At 38.6% G+C, this 11,579-nt stretch overlaps 2 protein-coding genes across 2 annotated transcripts in view; one reads left to right on the top strand and one right to left on the bottom strand.

The window, feature by feature from the left end:
* The window catches only part of mcph1 (microcephalin 1), a 34,393-nt gene that overhangs the window by 6,893 nt on the left and 15,921 nt on the right, over positions 1 to 11,579 (bottom strand). The gene's annotated exons all lie outside the window — the stretch shown is intronic.
* Positions 878 to 11,579, top strand: part of angpt2a (angiopoietin 2a) — a 12,378-nt gene continuing 1,676 nt past the window's right edge. The window contains exons 1-8 of the mRNA XM_005950119.3: positions 878 to 1,529; positions 4,702 to 4,857; positions 5,746 to 5,867; positions 5,975 to 6,213; positions 6,613 to 6,740; positions 7,806 to 7,907; positions 8,536 to 8,702; positions 9,821 to 9,951. Of these exons, the coding sequence (XP_005950181.1) occupies positions 1,263 to 1,529; positions 4,702 to 4,857; positions 5,746 to 5,867; positions 5,975 to 6,213; positions 6,613 to 6,740; positions 7,806 to 7,907; positions 8,536 to 8,702; positions 9,821 to 9,951 (1,312 nt within the window). The 5' untranslated portion in view covers positions 878 to 1,262. The remainder of the gene's footprint in view (positions 1,530 to 4,701; positions 4,858 to 5,745; positions 5,868 to 5,974; positions 6,214 to 6,612; positions 6,741 to 7,805; positions 7,908 to 8,535; positions 8,703 to 9,820; positions 9,952 to 11,579) is intronic.

Genomic DNA, 11,579 nt, shown 5'->3' on the forward strand with positions numbered 1-11,579 from the left:
TTGTTCACCACAGTTTCTGGAAATACTCCATTACTCCTAATTACTATCAGAACATCCTGGAAAATCACAACACCTTTTAGAAGGCTTCAAAAACATTCAGTCTGTAAAATAAATAAATGAGAATAAATAAATAAATTTAAAAAAATTGCACTTTGCTGTGTGTAAGAGTGCGGGACCATGTTTTGTTGGGCTATTTTGGGCTTGTGTAAACAACAATGGGCTAGGCTACAGAAAACACCCACAACTTGCTGAGATTAAAACTCCCAACCTAACAGAAAAACCTGCTTTGTAAAAATGGATTCTTTTTTGTAAGAAGGAAAAAACAAAGAGCTTTCCTGTGACTTTTTTGGTCTTCAAGGGTAAAAGCATCTAATGCTTCATTATACTTATTATACTTACATTATACTTGTGAATCATGGTTCTGCTAATGTCATTTAAACTCTGAAGTAGATGCAAATGAAAAAAAAAAACCCATCTTTTTTTTCTAATCGGAGGTCATAAAATGGCCACTCTGAACCACTGGGAAATAATAAATGACATGAAATGAAAATCTATTTAGAGTTTTAAGAAATTTTGAGCTTATCAAATAAACCAATTTTATTAAAAAAAAAGAGGACAGTGTATTTAATGTAGGTGCTGCTTATATGTACAAAACAGGAAATGGTTAATAATAAAGTTGAAATGGACACTTCTTCCTTTGAATCTCCCATTCAGGGCGCTTGCTGTAAACCGGGAAACATTTTTCAATGAATGGGATGGACGCTGCTACTATCAAAGAGTGTGCTGAAGGTGGACAGCTGCATCCTGAGTAGTTGTTCAACTAAAGCAAAAAAAAACATGTGGGTATTGTGGAGGATATAGTAGAAGATGTGTAGTTTGTACATCTGCTCCTGTGTGTTGCTCAGCGAGCGTGTACTGAAAGGAATCTCCACTTCAGTGCTCTTCACACTGACTGGCCACAGGCAAGGGGGTGTGGTTTAAACTCACAGTTTAAAGCACTATAGCAAGTGGTCAGGGGTCTAATGAAAGGCGAGCACATGCAGTCTGGCACCATCAACCTTAGGACACACTACCTCTCATTCCTGATGGCTTTTTCTCCTCCTACCACTGAGAGGTAATAAAAGGAACCTGCAGAAACTCAAGAGAGCTGTTTACACTTGGATGCTGCTGGAAGAAGATATCTAATCAGATAGAGATAAGATTAAAGAAACCTTGAAAATCCAAGGGGGTTTATTTGTAAGTTTAACATAACTCGATCTACAATGAAGATGCTGAATGTGGACCTACTAGTTTTAAGCTTGTGCCTTGGTCTGGGAACTGGATTCAGTGCTGCTGAGAAAACACAATATCAAATCCAAAATGGCCCTTGCAGCTATACGTTTCTGCTGCCTGAGCAGGATAACTGCCAAACTCAGTATAACAACTACAACTATCCTGTCCAGAAGGACGGACCTACGGACAACGAGTCAATTCAGAGGCTGGAACAACTGGAGATCAGCATGGAGAACAACACGCAGTGGCTGCTTAAGGTAAAGTTGTGTCACACCCTTGACATCAGTGAAAGAAATTTAAACGCAGTGGTTAAACTGTATCGCAGTAAGTTAAGAGTAATGACAGAAAGCCTCCGTAGGTACCAAAAACTGCAATGATTTGAAAGAGGACAAAATGTGGTGAAGAGCTGAAGGAGTCACCACAGGGGTGTCAAAGTGGAGATACTTTCATGCCGATCTTTTGTCCCAACGTGGGCAAAGACTAGTAAATTATTCTCTCACCATATTGCCTCTACACTTACGTGCAAGTATCAAATATACTTTTATGGGTGGAACAGATGATTATGTGAAACTTGCACATTTCACGTGGTGAATGGCTCATTGTGTCGGACCACTAGCTCTCTGATATGAGAAAGTTTTGACCAAATTAAAACAAGAACAGTTTTTTCTCTCTCACTGTGTAGTTACATAGAAGCAGTTAAAAGAAATCACAGCACCAACAACCACATATTCAACAAAAAAGAAAGAACAAAACAAAACTTGTTTTTGTAAGACTGAAAGACTCTTCTGAAAGCTCTCCCACGTCCTTAAGTTGGATAAGTGGTTGGGAAAATGGACGGAAGAATGGATGAAAGGCTCTTTGAGAATCTATTTTGATTTAATGACATTTGAAATTGACACAAAAAAATGTGCTCAGTGTCTGTGAGACACCTTTATTCAACCCGGACTGACAAAGACTTGCAGGCGCAGGTGTCCACACGAGTGGATGCACACTTTCCTTTCAGTTTACTGAGCCATTACATGTCCAAGCAAAAGAAGCGAGATGTTTCTTTTCCTGGGCCTTTTCTGAGTGTGATTAATGATCAGAACGAAACAAGACGAGCCAGAAACACAAAAAGCATCTCACAGTTTGATGACACGATCCCCGTCTCGTAACATAAAACAAACCCTGATCCGTTACATGGCGCTATACTCACACAAAGACTCAAGCGCTGCCTCAGAAATCACAGCCTGTTCACAATACAAACGAACATTTATCCAAAGCCACGTCTAATGTACTGATCGCCCAGACATTTCTTACAGACTAAAGAAGATTGCTAATTAAGTATGTGGCACTAAAAATGTGGTTTTACTTGGAGCAGCGCACTTCATCTGTTTCACATCAGTCTCTGCGCACAGAAGATGACTCCCCTTACCTTTATCTGTTACATGTCTGCCTCAAATTAACACTTTAGGGAGAAGAACTCACAACTCAGGTGTGAAAAAGCTGCACTATGTCATATTAAGTATTAAGGCATATACTAATATACAAAACAAACCAATGTATTTCTTAATTCTGCCATAATGAATAACTGAAAACTCACAGCAGTTGATGACACTGAAGTGTCATTTGGAAACTGTGCTGACTGTGACAATGACTTTGCTACCCAATAGCTGTAGGGAGACTTTTTAGTAATTTTAAGCAGAAATTTGTTGTGTGTATTAAAAGTGAGGTGAACACCGTCATCGCAAATAAAGTAAGAGAGACATATTTGTTCAACATCAGAACAGCAAAAGATACTCAGGCTCATCTAATCCAGCAGGTGAGAGCGTGTTCAGGCACAGCTTTCCAGAGCGCTCAAACTCTATTTTAACTCTTCATTAAAAGCTCCACTGAGAAAAATGTATGTCATGTAACCCTAAAAAACAATAAGCAGCTAAGGTGAATTGAAATATTGCCTGCTTCATGTTTGAATGAATGCCTCACAGCCCTGCCTCACTGAGGTTATAAATCTCATCATCACCTCCATCCATCAATGGTTTGGTGGATGGATAGAAGAGATTAGACGAAAAGAAAATAATCTGAAAAAACAAGCAATTCCATCTATGCAGAGGACTTCACAGCAGTCAAATAAGCATACTGGGGGTCTTTAAATAAAGTTGCACATTAGAAAAGAAAAAGTTGCAAATCAGTAGGTTTGTTGTGCTTTATTATTAGAGTGTACTCATTTCATTAATGAAAGTACTATTCATGCCGCACCAACTGATGACAGCTGGAGAAAAAATGTCTGTCACATGACTGAGGAACACAGTCATTGCCTCACTGATGCCTCTGAGGCACACAGAGTAAACAACTGATTAGATCATTGACTATCAATGGGACATCCTGCCAACAATGACACCCTTCCACATATCTGCGTGAATCCGAGAACATAAACAAACTAGACAGCAAGAGAGGAAGACAAACAAAATCAGCACTAATTGCAGCCTTTGGTTGTTTTAGCATAAGTATTAGTAGTCAAATAAAATGTCTGCCGTTGCATTTCTGACTGATGAATAAATAACAACAGTGATTATGCAAACTAAGAGGAGATAACATCGATATTCAACTGACGCTGGTTTCCAGTTGCACACAAGTTGCACACTGTCATGAAGGATGTAACTTCTCACTCAGCACTTCCATCCTGTTTACGAGTCGTGTGACCTGATTGCCACTCAGGAACACCATGCAGGAAATAACTTAATGATTAGTCTGGGTCTAAATCTGGCAATACAGTAAGGTAGACGAGAACAAATCCCTAAATCATTAAGAAGTTTGACACGGGCAAGGTTACGTAAGGTTTGACACTGAAACGAGACAGGTTTTCAGTGAAAAGGCCTCATGATGGGCAACCTTTGTAAATTTCTATCCCTGTGGTCCCATCTTAAAAATCAATCTTGGTGCATGTTTTCACTGTATTATCGTCCTATTTCTGACATTTACATTATCATCCACATTACTAATGAAATACACAGAGCACTTACATTTATTAGGGTTACAGATTATAAAAAATATATATTATCAGAGTCCATACAGTTTTAGGGAGGCAGGTGTAATGGCTCACATATTTACAAAACAAGCGTCAGGTTAGTGCCCGTTAAATCCCAGAAGGAGACACAAATCCCTTTGGGGGTTTGGAAGGGAGCTGCCTGCTGTGGTGACCTCTTGTGAATAAGCGAGTACCTGAAAGTAGCTTTAGCTCATGAGAAACATTTTATTTAACTCCGGATTTCTTGCTTGTCCACAACCAATGAGAAACAGAATCTCTGTGTCCCATACTAATGTCAATATGTAGACCTCTGTATTACCCCTAATACACAGGATTATATACAACAAAATGACCAGGTGATGAAGAGAATCGGTAGCTCACAAAAACTGTCTAAACCTAATTATCATCATTCTCTTTTGCAGCTTGAGAGCTACATACAGGACAGCATGAAGCAGGACATGATCCAAATCCAACAGACTGCTGTACACAACCACACCGCTACAATGATTGAAATCGGGACAAACCTACTAAGTCAAACTGCTGAGCAAACAAGGAAACTGACCAATGTGGAGGCACAGGTGAAACTGCACATTTTGTTTATTCCTCAAAAGCAGAAATAACAGCCTACTCAGTGAAACGCTGCAATAAATATTATCGTTTGCAAGTGTTAAAAAAAATTAAGCAGAGAGAAAAACAGGCATGATGGCGTCAGTTTATTATTGTGGCTACACGTCAATGACCTTATGTGAGCCAACTGTACAGCATTTCCTGTTATTAGCACACTTGTATTCCCAGAGAAAGGGTCTATCAGTTTGTCACAATCAGACATCCGTCTGTTCAAAGACATCAACAGCTCCATTGGAGACACACAGCTAGGATCCATGTAAACAAGCTGCTTTTTGCTGAGTTCAGTTCCTCCGAACTGGGAAATTGGTGGCAAGGTCCCCAACCCCATGTGCAGTTCAATACGTAGGTTTGTGAAAATACGTGGATTCTCAGTTTCCCCTTGTTCAGGTATGTCTGCTGTATTGGAACTTGGCTGTTCTTTCCTGTCATGTTTTTTTCCATTTTAAAATGGTTATTTGTTCACTCTGCAGGCGCAAACCCAGTTTAACTTGATCAACGTGACGAAATACGAAGATTCATGTCCAGATTGGCTCTTGACTGATATCTCTGACTCTTATTAAATTTAGGACTTATTTACATGTTTAAAGGTTTTTATTTCCAGGAAATTGGCTGTTGTATTAAACCTGAAAGCACAATAATATTTAATTTCATTATATCCAAAGTAAAAGAGTGTTTCATTTGGGTCCATCCAATTCTTAGGATATTGGCAACCAATTGACATAAAGACAGTACAAAACATTTACAGCACAATCTCAAGTCTCAAATCTACAGAATCAATGGATGACCTATAATGAGATATGGCTAAGACACTGTGCTTCATTTCGTTCTTTTAATTTTAGGTTATTCATCATACAACTCGGATTGAGCGCCAGCTTCTTGAAAACTCTTTGTCAACCAACAAATTGGAAAAGCAACTAATTGTCCAAACAAACGACATCAACAAACTGAATGACAAGAACAGGTGAGGAAAGCAAACAAAATGGGAAAAATTTTAAATTTTCAAATTCACTAGCAGCAGTATTTAGGCAATGAAGAAGCTACCTGCTGAACCTGCATGCTTCTCCTCAGTTTTCTAGAGAAGAAAGTAAAAGAGATGGAGGAGCAGAGGCAGGTGGAGATGAAGACGCTTCAAGAAGAAAAGGAGCAGCTCCAGACTCTGATACTGAAGCAGACGGCTATCATCGGTGAGCTGGAGCAGCAACTGCTCAAAGTCTCAACCAACAACACAGCCCTGCAGTATCAGCAGCAGGAGCTACTGGACACTGTGAACAACCTCATTTCTAACATCGCTTCTGGCACCGCTCAAGGTGAGGCAGCCCCTCATCAGGCCATTGTAACCTCTTTTAAAATGAAAGATCAAGTAGGGGGTCTTTTAAGTAGCATTTATGTCAGCCTACATTTGCTAAGGGGTCCGACCGTAGACCTTACATGTAGGCTGAGACAGCTTGACTTAAAAGTAAATGTCGAGACCAATAGCATTAAATCAGTTAAGATGAAGCTACAAGCTGTTGCCATTTCATTTGATTTTATACTACCTAGGCCAGCTGTTTCCCATCAGCTTAAGTCTTTTAAACTTTAAGTTTTGAGACTAAAGAAACATGCAGAACTTTTATCATAATCCAAACATATTAGCTTAGCACAACCTGACAGCTAAATGCTATACAGCTGTGAGTTGTTTACAATAAAAAAGTTAATTTCTTCTACAGGTCCTAAAACTGTCATGATGCGGGACACACCTACTACATTCATGGACTGTGCTGCCGTCTACAAATCAGGAAATACCAACAGTGGTGTCTACACGCTAACATTACCCAACAGTACAATGGAGGTTAAGGTAAAGTAGGCCTGACTGACTGTTTTCTGCTGGTTTTATGCTACATTATCATGCTACAGTCATACTAGAAAAAACAGTGGTTGGTGGGTATGGGACAAACAAAATGACTGCAACCATGCCCATTAAACTTGTTCCCTTTGAAACGGTTGCTTTGAAGATGAGGGCAAAATCTGCAAACACTCGCAATCAATGTGTCTTTAAAACAACTTTGGAGCCTCAAGATTGCGGTAAAACAAAAATAAGACAAAGACGGTCTGCTATTACTTTGTGACTGAACAGCAAGTTGATGATTATATGCAATCTGTGACAATACGGCAGTTAACAGTGAAAAATCCACAAAACTCTTAAATTTGGTGCCATCTACGTACACAGCAAAAGCAATAAAAAGCAATTCAAGTAGACTGGAAACAGAAATTATTTCAACCAGTTGAGTCCCCTGTTGCAGATTAATTGTGCTCATTGATGCAGACTGATTGAAATATGTTGGCAATTCATACACATTTATAAATTAAGCAGCAATTATTTGCAAACCTTCGCTAATCTGTTGGAGAGTGAAGTCAGTCCCAATTGGACCATGACTGTTTGGACACAAGTTGCCTTCCTAGTGACAAGGATGTTGCCATCCTATTTTTACTCTCGTGTGACTGAGCCGTAAATGGGTAAGGCACACTTTTTTAGATCATTAAAAATCACTCACTCGTACGTCACACATGTATCAGTGCCAGCACATACTGAAAATCTTCAAAATGTACATAAACATTCACACAGGCATGATCTGACATATCAGTTAATAAAACAGAGCATGCTGCTTTAGGAGAAATTCAGTTTTGTCTTTTAAAAAGGGCAGCGAGGTTAGCTTAAAACGTTCATTGACTTTTATCAGCAACGCGCATGCTTGAGCTACAACTGTGATCTCCTTAGATACTTTTTAAAACTTCTGACTGCACTTCTGAAACCAAGAACACATTTATTTTATCTAGGTCAAAATATAAATAAGTATGCACTGTTTACAGAGGATTATATTTGAATAAATATTCACTCCTCTTTTTTTCATTGTGTCTGTAGGCTTTCTGTGACATGGAGACAGAAGGAGGTGGCTGGACTGTTATACAAAAACGCTTTGACGGCCGTGTTGACTTTCACCGTACGTGGCAAGAGTACAAAAAGGTAAAAGCTTCGAGGAAGAAATTCTTCCCTTAAAAATAATATTACCCAGGTTACGGCCTCCATTCCAAATCAAACAGCCCAACAGTGGTCAGATTTGGTTTGGGCCATTGACTATATTTTAAGGAGCTGGAGATTGTCTCCTCTGAGGTAATTCAAAGAAGGAACAAACCGTAACCACTAACACAGAGAAGCAATGCCCATCTTCTGTTCAGGAAAATAATAGTAGCATTTACCCCCTCACATTTTAGAAAGAGGCTATACATATTTTTCGCTCTTTGTCATTAAGTATCATATTCAATTCCACTGTTATTACAGCCAATGCCCCTGAAATTGTACAACGACAAGTAGGATACAACTGGGCTGACACTATGAATGCAAGCGTAGTTAAAACTGACATGTTTTTTTCATTAACTTCTTATTGTAAAAGTGAATATTTGTGATTTTTTTCTTAAATTGGATTTTGTAAACAGATTAAATATTTTATATTCAGAGGAAAAATAACTTTTAATGTTATAGTCAAAAATGTAGCACATTCTGATCTCCCATTGGTGTACTCCTTGTTAAACTGAAAAGCAATGACTGCAGGACTTTCACACAGTTTTATAACTTTTCTTTTGTGTACTTTCAGGGATTCGGAGAACCTTCTGGAGAATTCTGGTTAGGAAATGAATTTGTCTCCAGACTGTCAAATCAACAGTCCTACAAATTAAGGATCCAGCTGAGTGACTGGGAAGGAAACTCTGGATTCTCACAATACGACCAATTTTCTCTTGACAATGAAGCACAAAATTACAAGTATGTTGAAATAAATCTATCAGGCCCCAAGTGGCAAGTAATTAATATTTTGTTAAATTTCATGCTTTGAGCAGCAAAATGTTTCTGCTCGTGCAGCTCAAGTTATTAAGGACAAAAAAGCCCATCAGCAAGTTATACACTGTTACGAAAGCACTTTTGAAGACTGCTATCCTTAACACATACTAAAAACTGCTGCCAATTTTGAGCCAAGATAACATGACATAATTAAAGCATAGCCTGGAAACTCAATGAAATTAAATATGTAAATATAGAGAAGCTAGTAGCCTCAAAACAAGCTATATTCTCAACATAATGCAGCAGAGTGCAATCTCCAACACGTGAACATCGAGTTGAATCTGCATTAGAAAAGTATGGGTGTAATATTTTAAAATATTTTCAGCTACTCTGGATGCAAACTTTTAGATCATCACAAGTATGCATCCTTTACCTTACTGACAAACACAAGACTACTGAGTTGATTGACCTCATCACTCATCACTATCATTTATACAATTTTAACTGCTGAACAACAACTACTATTTGGACCCACTCTAGAAATGTCCCTGGATAGTGTTTCATGCTGTATAACACTATATACTTCCTGATCCTGATGTACTGGCATCAGCCCAAAGAAAACGTACTAAAGCTCTTCAGTACATGAAAAATAGGAAATACATTAAAAGCCTCAGTTTTTCAGACATTCTTTCCTGACAATAAGACAACCTCCAAACATGTTTTTGCTTTCCAATCAAAGCTGACTTCTATACCTGAAGCTTAATTTGACAATCAGAGCTTGAAATGCCCAATTTCAACACAGCTTTATTGAGGTCTCCACTCTACTCTAATTTGGTGTTGAGATCTTTTTTGCTCAGCGATGCCGGATAACTAAAAAGAAAACAGACAAATAGCATTACAAAAAAACTTCACTGTCATAAAATAAAAGTAGTTTTTTTTTAATATTTGCTAGACACAAGTATCAACAAAATTAAATAGCGCTGGCTTCTGTTCTTCTGCTGTTAGGCCGAAGAAGTACATAAGTGAGGTTCAGCAATGCCTTTTGAGGAACAGAAATTACAGACTTCCTCTTCTTCCTTCATTTTCCCTTTTCCATTTTACAGGATACACCTTAAAGGCTACAGCGGAACGGCAGGCAAAATAAGCAGCATTGGGCAGCCAGGAAGTGAATTCAGTACAAAGGATGCAGACCATGACAAATGTGTTTGCAAATGTTCACAACTGACAACAGGAGGTAGGAGCACACTACTGTAAATATCATGCCTTAGCTTGGAAAATTAAAAAATAAAAATGTGTCAATCAGTAATGGACATTTTCTGGAACAAATTCCCATCCATACAAAATCTTGGCACTTGCCCCAAAAATCTTTAAGGCCAATTTAAGGGCAGCCATCCTTTTGTAGTCATGTCAAAGAGCACAATTAGCTCAGACTTAATCACTGATCAACTCATCGGGGAATTCAGTCTCTACAATGGCTCACATTAATAGCCTGGGAACAGAGCTTTTCCCTCTCTCTACTGATGGCTTAAAGGTCCTCGTCCATTCCCCGTAAAGTAACTCAGCTGCCAGAAGTTTGCCTCCCTCAGTACTGGGGTTTGCCAAGTGAACATGAAAACACACAAACCCTTACCCTATCCTTTTTTTCCCATGAGGGGTCTCTCACAGGGGACTCCTTTGAGCACATTATACACAATTGTAACAGAGGGGCACTGGTCCAGCAAAAAGAGAAAAGTGGGATCTGTTATTACAAGCATGAAATTGAAATAAACAAAAATGCTAATGAATGCAATAAATCTGGATCTAAACGGGGCTAAATGCACTTCTCACTATAATGCCTTTCAAAACAACACACAAAAATAACAAGTTTTTTAACCCTTTATCAGCCAAGTATTCTACAGCCTGTCAGGTCTTATTTTGTAATTTTGGCTGTATTTTGTAAATTACAAAATACTTCTTATCTTTCAGGAACCATCTAAATTTTCTCTCTAGTGCAGAAATAGTTGAGGAGTTTTGCTAATGTGAAGCACACATGGTAAAACCTAGGTGGAGCTTATTTTTCTGCCGGTGCTCAGACAGCAGTACCTTGTGAATGCTTTGTGCTACCTTGATACACCAAATATCCCAAAAGCACGTCTTCACTTCATTCTGAAACCATTTGAATTTTGACTCTATCACAAATGATAATGGACGTATGGTTACTTAAATAGCATAAAATGGATCGTCTGTCAGGCCGAGGGTTAAAACCCCCCCATTAATAATCTGTCTGAAAGTTCTTCTGTATGTGTGAGTATGAGAGTAAGTGCTGTGTGTAGTTCAAGGATTTTCAGATGAGTGGGTGAGGAGCGCCATAAACACAAAAAACCTTAACTTTAAAATGGGTTTAAAATTTAAAAATGAGGCCCGGCCAAAATGTTCTAACTTCTACAAAAAGTAATCACTCTAAAAACCCGAAGTGGTTTCCATAAAGACATTGGGTCCGCTTTCTTTACTTAATTCTGGGGGTTTTGTTTTGTTTTTTGTTTCTCTCTGGTTTCCCAAATGGATGAGCAGTTCTTGAGAAACCTGGCATCTACCTATTCCGGACAGTCACTTTTTAAAGACGCACAGTCAGACACACATTTGATTTGACTGACCGTATCCTTATATAGCTGCCCTCTTCTTAAAACAGTAACTTTATGACTGCCTGCATGCCACAGGTTTAGAGGAAATCTATGAACTTTAGCTAGAAAAATAACCTGCTTACACTTTCCCTAAATGGGCACTACGCTAGTTTCACAAGGCCATTTGCTCCTCCGGACTGGCTTCTGAGAAATCTGACAAATTTCCTCAAGCAATACTACTTTACAGGGTACATTAATGACC

This window comes from Haplochromis burtoni, unplaced genomic scaffold (assembly GCF_018398535.1).
Source record: "Haplochromis burtoni strain Fernald_Lab_line unplaced genomic scaffold, NCSU_Asbu1 Contig_719, whole genome shotgun sequence".
NCBI classification, from domain to species: Eukaryota; Metazoa; Chordata; class Actinopteri; order Cichliformes; family Cichlidae; genus Haplochromis; species Haplochromis burtoni.